The sequence below is a fragment of the Heloderma suspectum genome, chromosome 3 (genome assembly GCF_057233095.1).
Source record: "Heloderma suspectum isolate Gila_16-S chromosome 3, 16-S_ref, whole genome shotgun sequence".
In the NCBI taxonomy this organism is placed as follows: domain Eukaryota; kingdom Metazoa; phylum Chordata; class Lepidosauria; order Squamata; family Helodermatidae; genus Heloderma; species Heloderma suspectum.
In genome coordinates, this window is record NC_139460.1 from 275,907,780 (window position 1) to 275,927,588 (window position 19,809).

A 19,809-nucleotide genomic window follows, 5' to 3' on the forward strand; every position below is an offset into this window, starting at 1 on the left:
GAGTGCAGCCCAACAGACATGGAAAACACCTTCGTCCTTGACCCCAATGTCCAAGAGGCTGGAATTGATGTACAGGGTTCAAGAGATGTAGGCATCTTTCTTCTTCTCACATCCGAAACCGAAGTCCATAATTGTGGAGTATGCCCAAGGTCGCTCACAGAAAGCACATGCCTCACCTGTGGATAAGGAGGGTTGCAAACTTGATATCGTTGGATGTTATCTCTACTCCTCAGCGGCATTGGGGCTTAGAATTTCCAACTACCAGGCAATGATGGCCAGGTATCAACTCTTCCTCTGGGAGAAAATGGACTCCCTCATTGCATACCTCCCTGAGGATCAATGCAACTTAGCTAGAATGTTTCATGCTGAGGCATCCAAACTTTCTCATCAACAAATTAACACTGCCCGTCATCAAGCGGACTGCAATGCTAAGAGCATGATGGGATCTGTTGCCCTAAGGCGGCATGCCTGGCTTTGTTCTGTGGGCCTAACTCCTGAAGCCCGCTCGCGGATAGAAAATCTACCCTTCGACGGTGAGGGTTTATTCAGCACCAACACGGATGACCAGATGGACTCTGTGCAGAAAGCCAGAACGACTGCTCGTAAGATGGGCATCAGTCAAGCCCAGCAGCAACAGCAGCAGTATCCTCCGTACCGTCAGCATTGCTGGTACCGAAACCAGACCTATCCACCATGGCAATCTGGGGACTGGACACCCAGATTCCTACAGCAGCAGCAGCAGCAGCAGCAGTGAAAACACTACTCCTTTCCCAGGTTCCAACAAAAGGGTGACGGATTCTCTAAACGTTGTCTTTGACTCCAGCTCTGTTCCCCTCCGTACCAACAATTATAATCCACCTTTTGGAAACCTCCTGAGCCAATATTACCCAGCGTGGGCAAGAGTGACGTCAGACAACTGGGTGCTAGCTATTGTCCATCATGGATACAGAATAGAATTCAACACACACACACCCTGACTTCGGATCCAGTCTGGGTCACCTCACTTTCAGAGGTCCTCCACAAAGAAACTAAATCTCTCTTACGAAAGGGCACCATTCAACGTTTTCACCCAAACATCGGTACGGAGGGGTTCTTCTCCAGGTACTTCACGGTACCGAAACGGGATGGAGGCCTTCGCCTCATTCTTGACCTTCGCGACCTGAACAAGTTTGTCACCCCCAAGAAGTTCAGGATGACAACTCTAGCCACAATTCTCCCACTCCTACGGAAGGGCTTGTGGTTTGCCACGATCGATCTTGAACATGTGTACTTCCACGTAGCCATAGAATGCTCACATAGAAAGTTCCTCAGCTTTGCGATTGGAGCGGAACTGTTCCAGTTCAACGTCTTGCCATTCAGCCTCTCAGCGCCCCACACGTATTTACCAAGTGCATGGCTGTGGTCTGCGCTTACCTCCATCTTCAGGGAGTAGAAATCTACCCATATCTAGATGATTGGCTACTGGTGGCCTTCTCCCGAGAAGCCCTACTGCACGATATTGTGATCGTCTTGGATCTTCCTCGGGCATTGGAACTACGAATCAACAAGGAAAACTCTCACTTGACTCCTGCTTGAACAGTTCAATTTATAGGGGCCGTCCTTGATTCCAAATTGGGCCGGGTGTACCTACCAACGACTTGCATCACAAACCTTGTCATGCAAGCCATGTCGATATTCTCTGCCTGCCGTGCCAGGGCACGCGATGTCCAATGCCTCCTTGGCCATATGGCAGCCATGGTATCGGTTGTGGAATGGGCTTGGCTTCGAATGAGACCACTTCAACACTGGTTCATCTGGAACTTTGATTTAACCCGCAACCCTCACTTTGTGACACTCTTGATACCAGAGGTCGTTGCTCTCAGCTTAGACTGGTGGATGGACTCCAGGCATCTGACCCAAGGGATGCCATTCCTTCCCTCTCCTCCAACCAGGGTTCTCACCAAAGACGCCTCTCTCCTAGGTTGAGGAGCGCATTGTGGCCCCTTTCAAGCACAAGGTCTATGGTCCTCCAAAGAAACACTATACCATATACATTTCTTGGAGCTGTTGGCAGTTTGGAAAGCTCTCAGCGCCTTCGAACCGTACCTCTGACATCAACACATCCAGATCCTCACGGACAACACCACAGTTCTCTGGTACCTAAACAAGCAAGGCGGAACACACTCATCCCACCTCCTTTCTCTCACTCTACACCTTTACGACTGGGTCATTGCCAAGGACATTCAATTGTCCGCTCTCCATATAGCAGGACAAGACAACCTGTTGGCAGACTCTCTCAGCTGCTTCCTCTGGTGCTCCCATGAATGGCAGCTGGACACGACAGTCCTGCAACTAATTTTCAACCAGTGGGGCCAACCAGAGATTGACCTCTTCATGACTCCAGGGAACACGACCTGTGGACAATTCTGCTCCAGAGCCGGGGTCGGCCACGGATCATTTGGCGATGCCTTTTTCCTAGAATGGAAGGATCACTATTCTACCTCTTCCCTCCATTCCCACTCCTCATGAGGGTGATCTCCAAAATCAGACAGGACACCACAAACTGCATCCCGATTGCCCATTGGTGGCCCAGACAACCCTGGTTCACGATGCTGTTGAACCTAGTGCATGAACGCCTCCCACCGCTACTGCGGATAGACAACTTGATTTCCCAGTACCGGGGCAGGATCCTTCACCCCAATCGCCACACCCTGAACCTCACAGCATGGAGGATCCAACCACCCACCACTTTTCCCCACTGATTCCACTGACAGTGCAGGCTGTACTTGATGCAGCAAGGAAACCATCCACGCGCCGCTCGTACTCAGCAAAATGGGCTTCATTTTTTCGGTTTGCAACCAACAACAACTGCAACCCTAATGACTGTTGTCTAGTGGACATATTGCTTTTCCTCCAACGTCTTTTCAGCAAGGGCCTGAAGTACTCATCCATCAGGGCATATGCTTCAGCGATTTCTGCTATGAGGGGCAACATTGACGGGTGCCCCATATTCAGCCACCCCTTATGCAAGCAATTCCTGCGAGGACTCAGAAACTTGGCTCCTCCAGTGACAGACTTCATTCCTCAGTGGGACCTAACCCTGGTGCTTAACACCCTCACATCAGTACCATTCGAACTTCTTGCTACAGTGGACTTGAGGCTGCTCTCTTGGAAGGTCGCCTTCCTGATAGCCATTATGACATCGTGGAGAGCGAGCGAACTCTCCCCATTGTGAACAGACTTACCTTACACTGTATTTCACAAGGAAAAGGTGGTCCTGCGGCCGGATTTAGCATTCCTCCCGAAGATGGTTAAGGTTGTTGTTGTTTATTTGGTCAGTCGCTTCTGACTCTTGGTGACTTCATGGACCAGCCCACGCCAGAGCTTCCTGTCGGCTGTCGCCACCCCCAGCTCCCCCAAGGTCGAGTCCGTCACCTCCAGAATATCATCCATCCACCTTGCCCTTGGTCAGCCCCTCTTCCTTTCGCCTTCCACTTTCCCTACCATCAGCATCTTCTCCAGGGTATCCTGTCTCCTCATTATGTGGCCAAAGTACTTCAGTTTTGCCTTTAATATCATTCCCTCTGGCTTTATTTCCTGGAGTATGGACTGGTTTGATCTTCTTGCAGTCCAAGGCACCCTCAGAATTTTCCTCCAACACCACAGTTCAAAAGCATCTATCTTCCTTCGCTCAGCCTTCCTTATGGTCCAGCTCTCGCAGCCATAGGTTACTAAGGGGAATACCATTGCTTTCATTATGTGGACCTTTGTTGTCAGTGTGATGTCTCCGCTGTTCACTATTTTATCAAGATTTGTCATTGCTGTCCTCCCAAGAAGTAAACGTCTTCTGATTTCCTGGCTGCAGTCAGCGTCTGCAGTAACCTTTTTACCTAGAAAGACAAAGTCTGTCACTGCCTCCACGTTTTCCCCCTCTATTTGCCAGTTATCAATCCAGCTGGTTGCCATAACCTTGGTTTTTTTGAGGTTTAACTGCAACCCAGCTTTTGCACTTTCTTCTTTCACCTTCGTCATAAGGTTCCTCAGCTCCTCCTCGCTTTCAACCATCAAAGTGGCATCATCTGCATATCTGAGATTGTTAATGTTTCTTCCAGCGATTTTAACTCCAGCCTTGGATTCATCAAGCCCGGCACGTCACATGATGTGTTCTGCGTACAGGTTGAATAAGTAGGGTGAGAGTATACAACCCCACTGTACTCCTTTCCCAACCTTAAACCAGTCTGTTGTTCCGTGGTCTGTTCTTACCATTGCTACTTGTTCATTATACAGATTCCTCAGGAGGCGGACAAGATGACTTGGTATCCCCATCCCACCAAGAACTTGCCACAATTTGTGATGATCCACACAGTCAAAGGCTTTAGAATAGTCAATCAAACAGAAATAGATGTTTTTCTGAAACTCCCTGGCTTCCTCCATTATCCAGCGGATATTGGCAATTTGGTTTCTAGTTCCTCTGCCTTTTCTAAACCCAGCTTGTACATCTGGCAATTCTCATTCCAGGAATTGCTGGAGTCTACCTTGCAAGATCTTGAGCACTACCTTACTGGCATATGAAATAAGTGCCATTGTTCGATAGTTTGAACACTCTTTGGTGCTTCCCTTTTTTGGTATGGGGATATAAGCTGATTTTTTCCAATCTGTTGGCCATTCTTGTGTTTTCCAAATTTGCTGGCATATGGCGTGCGTCACCTTGACAGCATCATCTTGCAAGATTTTAAACAGTTCAGTTGGTATACCATCATCTCCTGCTGCCTTGTTATTAGCAATGCTTCTTAAGGACCATTCAACCTCACTCTTCAGGATGTCTGGCTCTAGCTCACTGACCACACCGTCAAATCTATCCCCGATATTATTATCCTTCCTATACAGATCTTCCATATATTCTTGCCACCTTTTCTTGATCTCTTCTGCTTCTGTTAGGTCCTTGCCATCTTTGTTTTTGATCCTACCCATTTTTGCCTGGAATTTACCTCCAATGTTTCTAATTTTCTGGAAGAGGTCTCTTGTCCTTCCTATTCTATTATCTTCTTCTGCTTCTGCGCATTGCTTGTTTAAAAATAATTCGTTATCTCTTCTGGCTAACCTCTGGAATTTTGCATTTAATTGGGCATATCTCCCCCTATCACTGTTGCCTTTTGCTTTCCTTCTTTCTTGGGCTGCTTCCAGTCTCAGCAGACAGCCATCTTGCCTTCTTGGTTTTCTTTTTCTTCGGGACGTTTTTTGTTGTCGCCTCCTGAACAATGTTGCAAACTTCTGTCCATAGTTCTTCCGGCACCCTATCTACTAAATCTAGTCCCTTAAATCTATTCTTCACCTCCACTGCATATTCATGAGGAATATTAGTGAGCTCCTATCTAACTGATCTGTGGGTCTTCCCTATTCTCTTTAGTCTGATTCTAAATTGTGCAATAAGAAGTTCATGATCTGAACTACAATCAGCTCCAGGTCTTGTTTTTACCAACTGCATAGATGTCCGCCACCTTTGGCTACAAAGGATGTAGTCAATCTGATTTCGGTGTTGACCGTAGGGATGGCAGAGAATTCTGCCACGGATCTCGGGGAGGCCAAATGCCAGTGCATTCGGCCCCCCGAAATCTGTGGCGGAAGGGCCTGACCCCCCGCGGATCCCCCCAGGACGAGACTTGCCTGGGGCGGATCTTCCAGGCGGCGGCGGCTCCAGCTGGTCTTCTGACTGGCTGCCGCCACCGCCATTTGCAGTTTTTTTTTTTTTAACCCAGACGTTTTAGGCTACGTAAAAACTTACGTAGCCTAAAACGACTGGGTTAAAAAAAAGGCGTACGCAAATGGCGGCGGCTATGGCCGCCGCCATTTGCATTCCTTATTTTGGGCCGTCTTAGTCGACGTAAATAATTACGTAGACTAAGACGGCGAAAATAAGGGGAACGCAAATAGCGAAAATAAGGGGAACGCAAATTTAGTCTGACCTCTCTGCCATGACCTTCCTATCTTGGATGTCCCTTCACGGTTTAGCTCATGACATCATTGAGGTGCTCAAGCTCCAGCACCACGACAAGGTAACGATCTATGGACTTCCATCTTAATCAACTGACCATGCTCCCTGCCTTCTTTCCATCCCCAACTTCTGATTTGGAACAATGGCTACACACTCTAGATGTCCAGAGAGCACTGGCCTTCTATAAGTCATGGACCGAACCTTTCGGCAACTCACAACAGCTTTTCCTATGCTATGGGGGACCCAATAAGGGCTCTCCAGTCTCCTCTCAGAGGCTGGCATCCTGGATTGTACACACTGTTCGACTGGCGTACGAGGTTGCCAGTAAACCCCTACTGACTCAAATCTGAGCGCACTCGACAAGGGGAGTGTCAACTTCCATTGTCTTTGCAAGAGAGGTTCCCATCGTAGACTTGTGTAAGGCAACCACCTGGCCTAAGCCTTCTACCTTTATTAAGTACTACAGACTGGACGTCCGAGCTCGAGCAGACTGAGGCTTTGGCAGGGCTGTGCTTTTGTCGGTACTACATTGAGACACCGACCCACCTCCGGTAAGTTAGCTTGTTACTCACCCATACATGTGATGCACAGGGACCATGAAGAAGAAAGTCAGGTTGCTTACCTGTAACTGTAGTTCTTTGGTCATCTGTGCATTCACACAACCCCCCCACCATCCCCACTTCGGTGTCAACTGGTCTGTTGGTACCGAAGTGTTCTTTTCCTTGGTCTGGGACTGCTACTCAAGGAAGTGAGGGGAAGGCAGGAACCCACTCTATATATGCCAGAGATGGTGGGAGGGGTTCCCGCCAAAAATCTATGCAGCTTGGAGGTTTCCCAAATGAGTCTCTGTGCAGGCGCAGAGCCCATATGTCTGAATGCACTGATGACCACTCGAAGAACTACAGCTACAGGTAATTACTGATGCTCGATTTATATTGTAGTCAGTAATGTGACTAAGGTCTCCGCATACATCTTTTTGAGAAGTTTTCTTCATTATGGTAAATGTGTTTTATCCTAAGAGCCAAACTATATCTAATGTTTTTCTTTAGATAGTTTGGATTACATTAAGGTACAGGTGGGAATCCATAGGCTTACAATATAAGTCTGTGACAATTTGGTAGTTTTCAGTGGTTAAGAAGACATCCAGGAAGGGAACTTTGGGGCATTCAATTGTGTTGCTGGAAAACTTTATCATCAGGTGGGTAGTGTTGATAAACTTAGTAAAATTTTCCAAGATATCCCTTCCATAGTCCTGGATGACAAAGATATTATCTATGTGACGCCACCATATTCTGAGCTTGTAGCTGGAAGTTCTGCCGCTGATTTCTCCTAAAAATACATTGGTATATGATGGGGCCATACGTATTCCCATTGCTGCACCTTGGATATGTAAATAGTAATTGTCTTTGAGCATGAAATTGTTGCAAGTGAATACCAAGTTTGCTAGGAAGATTAAGACTCCAGTACTGGGTTTATTTCAGGTTCTGCTGTTTAAGGTGCATGTTAAGGCTGACAGGCCGTCTTTATGGGGTATGTTAATGCATAAAGAAGTATCATCAAAGGTTGCAATGATAGTATCATTGTTAAATCAATGTTCCTGATTTAGTCTTTCAACATTCATAAGGAAATCCATAGTGTCCTTGATATATGAATGAAGTTTATGGACCAGTGGTTGCATTATGGAGTCAATATATAGTGAAATTCTTTCAGTGACAGTATTGGTGGATGAAACAATAGGTTGTCTTGGGTTGTTGTTGTTTCTAATGGATCTTTGGTAGCATGTGAAATCTTCCCGTAAAGGAGAGGTTAATTAAAAGATCAGCAAACCCAGTAAGTTTTCAAGGAGAAATTTATGGATTACATTGCCAGTTTTTTTTATTTAGGTCAGCTATGATATCATGATTGAGGAGTTTGTATGTAGAGGTGTCATTTAGTTGTTTCAGACCTTCAGAAATATAATCCTGAGTCTTCATCAAAACAACAGCTCCTCCTTTATCAGCTGGTTTTATGGATATGTTCTTTCTAACTCCAAGTTGGCTGAGGGCCTCTCTTTCTTTTCTTGATAGATCATCAAAGATGCATCCAGGTTTGTATTTATTAACTCTTTCTTTAATTGATTAAAGGAAGGTTTCTAATACTGAATTTCTCTTTGGGTTTGGTGTCCGGTTTTTTATGGGCAGGAGCTGTGAGAGAGGATTATGGCGTGGGTTCACAATATGAGTTGTGCTATCATTATGGAAGACTGGCATCTTCTCTCAAATACTTTAATATCAGTGTTCACTTGGGCCAGGTCATGCTTTCTAGGCATAGGGCAGCAGGCTTTAGACAGCAGTTTAATTTCTGTAAGGGAAATTCTATCACCTGTTAGATCCACTATAAGAGTCTTTTTTTGAACTTAGGAAGTTTTGGGAGTACTTTTGGTGTGTAGTCTCACTGTACTGAAGTCTTATAAATCTTCTATTTAAGAAGTTCAGAGAAGCATGCATGGTACCCCCTCATATTCCATCCTCACAATACTAACCTACTGTAAGGTAGATTAGGCTGAGGGCAACTGTGAAAGGTCAAAGAGAGAGCTTCGGCTATTGGGCGGTATAGAAATGAAATAAATAAATAAAATAAATAAAAGAGCTTCATAGCTGAACAAGGATTTGAATTCAGGCCTCCCCTCCATGCCCTGTCTGCCTTGCACTGGATCAAAGTCCAACATTCTATCCATTAGTGTACTGAAAGTTCTATCTGAAAATTGACTAGAAAGGGAACTATCACATTTTGTCACATTTTCAGTTTTCTTAGTTATTCTCTCAGTCCCCTTCTTTCAAACAGGGTATTTATTTATTCCATTTGTACCCTACCTTTCCACCAAGAAAATAGTGTTCCGGGCTAAGAACACAAGAACAATGATGTCTGAGAATGACACTGCTGTAACTGACCATCTCCAAACAGTTCAGAGGTAGGAGTACTGCAACAGATTTCGGAGGGGGCGGGGGAAAATTATGCTTTATTTTAAAGTTAGTATTCATGAAATAGCATGCAAAATAGATTTCTTATGAAGTTGCATACAAATCAACATTTATTTAAATGTGTATTGTATTCTTCCACCACTAGATTATTACAGAATCATAATGAAATAAACATCCTTCACAATTCTGACTAGTATTCTTATCTCCTTGTAACAATGGCTGGAGAAACTTTTGTAAATTATGCCCTGGTTTTTGAGCAGAAAGGCAGACTAGAAAATGTAAAAATAAATAATAAATAAGTGTCAGTATGTTCCTGCTATACAGCCATTTGAAAAATCAGTTTCCAGCAGGAGTGAACCACATACAGACAATACTCCACTTAGATTTGCGGTGATGGAGTTTACAACCTCATCCTCTGGAGTGATTGGTGAAGAAGTACACTGGATTTTCTGTCTGTTTTATGTGAAACGATGAAAAGGAGTGTCCTGTTGCAGAAATGGCCACTGCTCTAGTACCTGTGTGTCTTCAAATCAATTGATTTTCTTTGCATTTATTGTAGGGGATTGTGAAACATCCATACAGATGTGAAGAGGTATGCAACAGAAAAATATGTGGTTTCTCGCTTTGCATCTGTAGAAATACATTTGCTGTAGTGGAATAGCACCATTTACAACAAATGTTATCAATCCATGAATGGGAGGGTGGCAAGAGTCCTTGCAAATCTGATGCTGACAAGTGGGATTGTTCTTCGTATTCCAACATGGCAGCGGCTGACAATTTTAAACTAAAGCTGACACACTAAAAGCACTATAGCATTGTGATACGGTGAAAGCCTTATAACAATAATTCAAGACGCTTTAAAATCCATAGTGAAATGTTACTAAAAGTGTTAAAACAGGTTTTCTCCCAAACAAATAAAAAATGCCTATAACACTGCAATTCTAAAACAGATTGGCTGTGTTCGAATGATTAGTCCACGGCTTCATAAAGCCATCACATCTTGGCATTATTTTCCTGGTTTGTAAACCAATATTATGCCAGAGTTCCCTGGTTCAAATGGAATGGGGAACTATAGCTTAAGGCAAGCCAAGATCTTAATGCTGAAGCTGGCACACGATAAGAAGAGAGGAAGGTTGAAGGAGGAATGCACAGTTACAGTGTTAGTCCATGGCATCATAAATCATGGCTTATGAAACTATGGACAATCATCTGAATGCAGCCGCTATGTTGACGTAACTCTTGTTGCAATCAATGGCATAAGCCCAATACAGCAAACACTACTAATTTTAAGTGAATATATATCTGACCCAGCAGCCCCAGTGTACACAACCCTACTCCAATCCTAGCAAAGAGAATCAGGTGGAACAAGGGTTACTTACTTCATTTATCGACATAGGGACAGACAGCCCTGGACTGGAATCCCCATTATGTGTGTCCGAACACTGAAAGACAGCTTGGAACTCCCTATGTAAGCAGAGTTACATCTGTACATCAGATCACCTCAAAGGCTTTGCATTGGTGTACACAAACTTTCTCTAAGATGAATCAATCCCAAATTACGACAGCCAATATTACTTTCCTTTACAGGTAAAGTATTTGGCTTTCCCCACTTTGAAGTGGATAATTATTCTGATTTGGTAGAGTAGAGCCATCAGTCATTAAGAGGGCTGAGCACAGCACTATATTGCTTAAGAGGCTGCAGCAAATCCCCTGCATTTTTCTGTTCAGTCTCTTCTGTATATATATTGTGTTGCTTAATGTAGGAAATAACTGAATCTGGAACCAGGTATTTTACACTTTGGCCTTTGCGCAAAGCACGCCTTATGTGTGTGGCGCTGATTTCATTCCGAATCCACTCTCTAACCAAGTGGATATTGTGCTGGTATCTACTTAACAGCACTGATTCAGTGATGCACTGAGAAAAATCACTGCCGGCACGACTAATACATACTAACCCAAACTTTCCCACTATTTCTAAAATGTGTTCTTCCTTCCAGAGGTTAGGTGTTTGAAACGTCTTCAGAAAATCAGCTCCACAAAGAAGTTTTAGCTTCGGAACAACTGCAAGAATATAACAAGCATTACTTGTATTATCTTTTACTGAAACATCTACCAGTAATGATTTATTTGCATCTGTAGTTTATAGGCACTCATACATGCACAGGCATGCACACACACACACAGCCTAACTGGCAATATGGTCCTTCATCAGTTGTATTATTTCAGATCACAAGTGGGATCATATTTTTTTAATCTGTAAGGGAGCAATTGTATGGCCGCTAGACAGTATCTAGATGGCCATAGGATTTTTCGGATCCCAGAAACCCCCCTCCCCGCTCCCTCCCCCGCTTTCTCATAGATGCTGTGGTTTGTCTCCATCTCCATGCTTGTAAATGTAGTGCAGAGCAGGCGAAAAGGGGGCATCCCTAGGGGTTGGGAGAAGACCATGGAAATGTCTTTATGACGCTTCCTATGCACCATCCTGCTTCCCCCCTCTGACACGCCCTGGCTAAATGGCCAAAATTGGCTGTCTAGCCGCAAATGCATGGTAGCCAGAGTGCAAAGGAGAGGATCCCCTCCACACGCCATCCACCCTGCACTGGATAGTCAGCTGCCTCCAAGTTTGGAAGTGGCTGACTATCCCCATAGGATTGCGTCCTAAATGTCTTAATTTCATTTTTCCCCTAAGATACATAATAGTTTTAACATAACCAAAACATCAACAGCACACAATACATGCAATACATGCAGTTACATAGAGTTTAAAAAAAATATATATACATATGCTAGTAGATACAGGAGACATTGATATGGGATATATGATTGTAAAATAAGTTTCATCTTCTACTGCTACCAGTAATATCCCTGTTTCAATTTCCAATCTTCCTAGCTATTATTCCCTTCCAGAAATATGATTTAGTATTTGGTGGATGCTGGTCTGTGGGCATGTATTAACAAAAGTTATAAAGGGAAGCCACGTTTCCATGAATCTGTCTTGAAACCCTTTCTCCCCCACGCTCCTCATACTAAGTTGTACATCTGAATGCACACCTATCTTTGTGAGTGCTAGTCAGATAATACACACCAAGAACAATCTAGGGATATTGTCTGATTTCTTTCTCACAAATATACCACACTAGCATTTAGTGGCAGAATAACTTTCACTTAATCAGAGTGTACCCCCTGACTGACCCATATCTCAGGGTGATTGCACTAACCCTTCCCCCTACCCATATCTCCAACATATAGATCTAGGATTATGTTAGCAGGTTAATTCATACAACAAAGAAACTTAAACCCTACATTATGAGAAGTGGGGTGAAGCAAAGGGGAGTAGTGTCAGTGCAATCAGCTTCAGGATGCAATCCTATACAGAAGTAATCCCACTGATTTCAATAAGGCCCACTTCCATGTGAGTGTTTATAGGAATGCAGCCTCAACCATCTAACAAAGTGCCTCCAATTCCAAAGGTGTACATATGGGAAAGCATTAATATCTTATTCAGCGGCATGCTGCTGCTTCTCAGAGAGAAAATTTCAAAAAGAACTGACTCTGTTATAACTGGCAGTCCAATGTATGTATGTCTAAATAAATACATAAATTAAAACTGATTAACTGGATTATCCATGAATGCATGTCTCCACTGATTTTTTAGCCTTTGGTTGCGGTCCTATGCACACTTACCTAGGAGTAAGCTCCACTGGACCCAGTAATACTTATTTTGGGGTAAACATATATAGGATTACATTGCTCATGAGATAATTTCCAAATCCTAATCCCAAAACAACGTTACAATATTAAGTAATATCTTGGGATGAGAGGAAGAAGCAGGAAATAGCTTTCTTGGAGAGGTGGGTTGTGCTTAAAAAAATAGGGCAGATGCGTAGTCTAGCACTAAAAAGCAAGATTGAGCAGCCTTCCAGGAACTAAATTAAGGGCACAATCCTATTCAGATAGGCAGCTCCCTCTGAACTTGGGGGTGACCGCCTATCCAATGCAGGGCAGGAGAAGCATGGAGGGGATCGTTCCCTCTGCACTTCTCCTGCCCTGCATTTTCGGTTAGACAGCTGATTGTGGCTGTCTAGCAGCGGGAGGGTAGAGCGGGGGAAGAGGCTGCTGTATGACACACTGGATGTGTCGTACTGGCATTTCCACTCTCCCCGCCCCGGAATGCCTTCTGGGAATGCCCCTTTTTGGCTGCTCCATGCTTCTCTTGCGAGTGCGGAGCATGGGGCTGTTCCACGCTGTCTCTGAGGCAGCGTGGAAGTGGGGAGAGGTTGGTCCTCTGGGAACCAACCTTGGAGCATGGGCTCTGAGGTCAATTCCCGGAAAACCAGATATCCTATGGCCGTTTAGCAGCCATAGGTTTGCTCCCTACATTATTTTTTTAAAGGTTCATGAAATGGTAGAGCATTGCCAAGAAAAAAGGGTAGTCTTGTGGTTTTAAAGCTAAATGATAGCTAGCATGCTGAAATAGCAGGACAGCAGGGCAACGTACAGCTTTCAAGCTAGAACAAAATATAGAAACACTTTTAAGAAGCCATAAACTGGTGCAGATATGTGTGCGTGTGTAGATTTGTGTCACTGAGCATGAGTGCTGCCCTAGACACCTCTGGAATAAGTTGCCGCTTGGGGGTCCACCAGGCTGTGTGTATGTGTGTGTGTATGTATAAATAAATAAATACAGGAGGGATGAAGGCTAGAGCGCCACTGGAGGAAAGCTTGAGATGTATCTGAACACAGACAAGATTCCAATTGGACACCTACTGTGTGGCGGTGAAGGCAGCTAAGAAAGCCAATGACCTGGTTTGGACGTAATGACTAACCATGAGTTGTTCAAACCATGGGTAGTTGGGATTGTGTGGGAGCGAGCTACCTCCTGATCTCCAGCTGCTTGCACTTTGCTAAACATCCAGGAATGCCCCATTCCTGGCTTGTGCTCCATGACATCCGAACCTGGAACTCTGGGTTGTTCAGGTAAAAATGTGTTGTCCAATCTGGATCTGGATTCTTTTCAGCTTGAAAGATCAGATTCATAGCTTGGGAGTGCTCCTGGATCCAGGTATCAGCAGAGCTGAGGAGTGTATATGCACAATTACATCTAGTGTGCCAGCTGCAACCATTCCTGAGTCAGTCTGATCTGACAAGAGTTATCCATGTATGCTTTATTTACATCATGGTTAGACTATTGCAATGCACCCTACATAGGGCTGTCCTTGAAAAGCATCCAGAACCTTCAGTTGGTTCAAATGTGGCATCTACTCTGCTAACCAGGGCATGGTATCATGATCGTACCACCTCAATACTGAAAAATCTGCACTGGTTGCCAATTGTTTTCCAGGCTCAGTTCAAGGTTGTTGGTTTAACCTTTAAAGCTCAATCTGGTTTAGGGCATGGCTGAGAGACTGCCTATCTTGACATGAACCTGTTTTGTTATTAAGAACAGCAGGAGAGGCCCTTTTGAAGACACTCTTACTTGCAGATACCTCCTCCTCAGGCATGCTGGAAAGGGCTTTCTCTTGTGTTGCTCCCAAACACTGGAACACACTCTCTTTGGAGCTGTGATTGGTCCCCACTCCTCTGTGTTCAGGAACAGGGTCAAGATATATCCTTTTAACTTGGCTTTTTAAATTGCTGTAATATTTTTAAAGGTTGTTTTTCATATTTTACTATGTTTTATTTTATTATGTTTTTTATTTACTGAACTTTTTGTAAACCACCTTGGTTGGCTTCAGAGAAGCGGTACATTTTTTATATATGTGTATTCGGACACGACTGAACAACAACAACAATGTGTGTATGTATAAATAATTATTTGTGGAATTTATATACCACTGAATATAATAAAATCTCTCAGCGGTTAATATAAAATTAACTTTTCAGGAGCCAATGGATTAGAGCTTCTGGTCTATGTGTAGCTATCCCAGAACTCAAGACCTTCTGCATGTGCTCCACATCTGAGTTATAAACACTGCACTGCTCAGTTCACTGCTTAGTTCTCTACAGCTTATTCTGACAGAACAGTTACAAGACTAGAAAGGCTTCCTGGAAATAGTATCTAACAACAGCTGTTATCCTGCCCTCAGTTACGTGTTCTTATTCCAATCCCAATGAATTCAGTGAGTATATTTAGCAAGGTGCAGTTTATATGTTGAAAATAAACGGCACATTTGAAGGTTACTGTGTTTTTTTTTTAATGCTTCCTTTTTTAAACTGGAAAAATCCAAACTAATCAAAGAAATTATAAAGCATCACATGCATGGTACCAGTATATGTTCTGAAGCTTTTTATGGAGATCAGCATAGCAGTTTTCATCTGAATGAATGTACAAGCAGCGCTCTTTGACAAGCGAAATCAACTGGCAACATGGTCAAGCTATATAGAATACACCATCATCTATCCATCCTGATAGTAATGAAAAAATAACCCATGAGAAGAGCATAAGAATCTCTTTTTTAAAAAGGCATCAAATCTTGGAATGATGAAACCAGAACTGAACAACTAAATTGGTTTTTAAAGAAGGCTGCTGATAGAATCAACTCCAGAGGGAAGAAGACCGAGAATATAATGTCCTTGGACTTTTGAGGGCTACTGTTAAATAATGATCTTGCACTTTCACAACTGATAATGCTTTTCTAAAGTCAAACGCCTGTAATAGTGTTCCGGTTTCTCATGTACCAGAGCCTTTATTTTTGTAAGCTTTTGACTGGTATATCTGAATCAATACTGGTGGAGAGAAAGTTATTATAATATTCTGTAAGACCTTTTCAGGAAGGAAAACCAAGCTAGCCAAAGGAGAAACCACTGTCTGTAAAAAAGGAAACAGCTGGATTTAACAGCCAGCAAGATCTCATTAAGAGACAAAGCTCTCAAACCAAAATAGGTAAGAAACCAGCCATGTTATCTGCCCAAGTTCAATTTGAAATGAAATAAAGATCAAGTGTCCCTTATAAAAGGGAAAAGACTACTGTGTATATGATGCTAAATTCGATGATCCTTATCAGAGATGTGAAGACCTGCTGAAATAAGTCACAGAGAAGCTAGAAGAGTATTAAATTGATAGCAGACCTTGTAAATATCTCAGAGGCGCTTTTGAAAGAAAACAGCAAATAACTGAGATGCTCTCAAAAATGGAAGATGGCTTTTACATTAACAAGGAAGTAGAGATGCTGGCACTGCTCTCCCAAGCCAAGCTTAGAAGAGAACTTTGGTGGCCCATTAAAGGCCACCTCAAAGGAGAGCCAAGCTTTGCTCTCCTCAAAGCAAAGCTTGGCTCTCCTTGCAAAGCTTGGCTTGCAAGCAAAGCAGAGCTTGGCTCTCTCCTCAAAGGAGAGCAAAGCCCCCAAATTCAGCTCAGATTGAAATCTGAGCTGGAGGCATCCCTGGCTGAACAATGCATTGCATGGGTAGGAGAGAGATCTTTCCTAGCTCAGCAAAGCCTCTGCAAGCCATGGATCATCTAGCAAAGTCTGAGTCTCCCTGTGAAGGTCTCTCAGCCTGGCCTTGGCCTGTTTGAGAGCCAGAGATTGCATGACTGGCTGGCACAGAGTCTCAGTGCATGCAATCTCTAGTTTCCAAAGCAGCTAGTCCAGTTACAGGCTGTAGGAGTGGAAGCCCATCTTCCTCACTCCATTATACTGAATAGGAGATTTCAGAGGTTGAGGGACAGGTTGTTTTTTTCAGTCACAGTTCAGGTAAGAAAAATGATCCAAGAACTTTCCAGTTTTGGAGGAAGATTTCAGGACATTTTCGAGTTAATCTGGGGTGAGTTTAGGTGTGCTTGTCCTTCCCTACACGGAAGTATTACTGACATACAACAGCAGGAAATACAATTTAGAAACAGGCATTGTGCAGGATATGGAAATGTTTGTCATCAGGCAAGCCTGCCCATAGCATGTTTTGGATTGAACCAAGTTTGGGAGAGGTTGAGTAGAAATCATTCACTGCTTCCAGGTGGCTGAAGGACATCTGCTGGGGCTTTGACTACACATCACTAAATAGAATTGAAATCTTGTTTAGAGTACATGCAGGGTAGAGAGAGGACAAGTAAGGAGGAAATCAGGAATTAAACCACGAAGTATAGTAATGGGAAGTATCCAAATCTTCCCTTGCACTAGTGGGAATGGCTGCTAGCACAACAGGAAACTAGCACTTTCTAGAGCAACTGGAAACTAGCAGAAACTAGCATTTCTGGAATGGAACAAGTCAGCAGAGCTCCCAAAAGGGAGCTCTGCTGACCTGCCTTGTCCTGGGAACATTTGATTTGGTGTGTTTCTGGTTGCTCTAGGAAGCACTAGTTTTCTGTTGCACTAGTGATTGTTCCTGCTAGTGCAACCTAAAAGAGTGCCAGTTTAGATACTGCCTTATGTATTTATCTAAATGAAGGCATCCCTGTGATCCACAGCATTTTCCATGTGTTCAAGGAGGATAGGCTCCACATCCAACCAAATGCATTCATTAGTCCCTGTATGTATAGCTGCCCATGGAACGTAACACAAGGCTAAAAGAGATGACACCGGAAGATGAGCCCCTCAGGTCGGAAGGTGTCCAATATACTACTGGGGAAGAGCAGAGGGTATTTCCAATTAGCGCCAGAAAGAGTGAAGCGGCTGGGCCAAAGCCGAAAGGACACTCAGCTGTGGATGTGTCTGGTCGTGAAAAGAAAATCCGATGCTGTCAAGAACAATATTGTTTAGGAACCTGGAATGTCAGATCAATGAATCAAGGTAAGTTGGAGGTGGTCAAACATGAGATGGAAAGATTGAACATCGACATCGTGGGAATCAGCGAACTAAAATGGACAGGCATGGGTGAATTTAATTCAGGTGACCATCATATCTACTACTGTGGGCAAGAATCCCTTAGAAGAAATGGAGTAGCACTCATAGTCAACAAAAGGGTGGAAAAAGGAGTACTAGGGTACAATCTTAAAAACGATAGAATGATCTCAGTACGAATCCAAGGCAAACCATTCAACATCACAGTAATTCAAGTCTATGCCCCAACCACTGAGGCCGAAGAAGCTGAGGTTGATGGGTTCTATGAAGACCTACAACACCTTCTAGAACTAACACCAAAAAAAGATGTCCTCTTCATCATAGGGGATTGGAATGCTAAAGTAGGAAGTCAAGAAATCACCGGGATAACAGGCAAGCATGGCCTTGGTGTTCAAAATGAAACAGGACAAAGGCTAATAGAGTTTTGCCAAGAGAACACGCTGATCATAGCGAACACTCTTTTCCAACAGCACAAGAGGCGACTCTACACATGGACATCACCAGATGGTCAATATCGAAATCAGACTGATTATGTACTTTGCAGCCAAAGATGGAGAAGCTCCATACAGTCAGTAAAAACAAGACCTGGAGCTGACTGTGGCTCAGATCATGAGCTGCTTCTTGCAAAATTTCGGCTTAAATTGAAGAATGTACGGAAAACCACTAAACCATTCAGGTATGTCCTAAATCATATCCCTTATGAATACACAGTGGAGGTGAGGAATAGATTTCAGAGATTAGACCTGATAGACAGAGTGCCTGAGGAACTATGGACGGAGGTCCGTAACATTGTTCAGGAGGCAGCAACGAAATCCATCCCAAAGAAAAAGAAATGCAAGAAAGCCAAGTGGCTGTCTGATGAGGCTTTACAAGTAGCTGAGGAAAGAAGGGAAGCGAAAAGCAAGAGAGAAAGGGGAAGATATATCCAACTGAATGCAGAGTTCCAGAGAATAGCAAGGAGAGACAAGAAGGCCTTCTTAAATTAACAATGCAAAGAAATCAAGGAAAAGGACAGAATGGGAAAGACTAGAGATCTCTTCAAGAAAATCGGAGATCTCAAGGGAACGTTTTGTGCAAAGACGGGCATGATCAAGGACAAAGAAGGCAGGGACCTAAGAGAAGCAGATGAGATTAAGAAGAGGTGGAAAGAATACACAGAAGAACTATACAGGAAAGATCTGAATGTCCCTGATAGCCATGATAGTGCGGTCACTGCACTTGAGCCGGACATCCTCGAGAGTGAAGTCAAGTGGGCCTTAGGAAGCATTACTAACAACAAAGCTAGCGGAGATGACAGTATTCCAGCTGAGCTAGTTAAAATCCTAAAAGATGATGCTGTTAAAGTGCTGCATTCAATATGCCAACAAATTTGGAACACTCAACAATGGCCGCAGGACTGGAAAAGGTCAGTTTACATTCCAATTCCAAAGAAGGGCAACGCCAAAGAGTGTTCAAACTACCGCATAATTGCGCTCATTTCACATGCCAGCAAGGTGATGCTCAAAATCCTACAAGCTAGGCTTCAGCAGTATGCGAACCGAGAACTACCGGAAGTACAAGCTGGGTTTCGAAGAGGCAGAGGAACTAGAGATCAAATCGCCAACATTCGCTGCATCATGGAGAAAGCAAGAGAATTCCAGAAAAACGTCTATTTCTGCTTCATTGACTACGCTAAAGCCTTTGATTGTGCGGATCACAACAAACTGTGGCAAATTCTTAAAGTGATGGGAGTACCAGACCACCTTACCTGTCTCCTGAGAAACCTGTACGAGGGTCAAGAAGCAACAGTCAGAACCAGACATGGAACAACCGAGTGGTTCAAAATTGGGAAAGGAGTACGACAAGGCTGCATATTGTCACCCTGCTTATTTAACTTATATGCAGAGTACATCATGAGAAATGCCGGGTTGGATGAATCAGAGGTCGGAATTAAGATTGCTGGGAGAATTATCAACAACCTCCAATATGCAGACGATACCACCCTAATGGCAGAAAGCGAAGAGGATCTCAAGAGCCTCTTGTTGAGGGTGAAAGAGGAGAGTGCAAAAGCTGGTTTGAAACTCAACATTAAAAAAACGAAGATCATGGCATCTGGCCCCAT

At 43.7% G+C, this 19,809-nt stretch overlaps 1 protein-coding gene across 2 annotated transcripts in view; it reads right to left on the bottom strand.

Annotated features, from left to right (window-relative positions):
* Positions 1-8,950: 8,950 nt before the first annotated feature.
* NMNAT3 (nicotinamide nucleotide adenylyltransferase 3) overlaps positions 8,951-19,809 on the bottom strand; it is a 72,077-nt gene continuing 61,218 nt past the window's right edge. The window contains exons 5-6 of one of the 2 annotated variants that reach the window (XM_084847082.1): positions 10,887-10,992; positions 8,951-10,395 (exon numbers count right to left, since the gene is read on the bottom strand). In XM_084847082.1, the coding sequence (XP_084703208.1) occupies positions 10,287-10,395; positions 10,887-10,992 (215 nt within the window). In that variant the 3' untranslated portion in view covers positions 8,951-10,286. Of the gene's footprint in view, positions 10,993-19,809 lie in introns of both variants that reach the window. The other variant, XM_084847081.1, reaches the window with a different exon arrangement.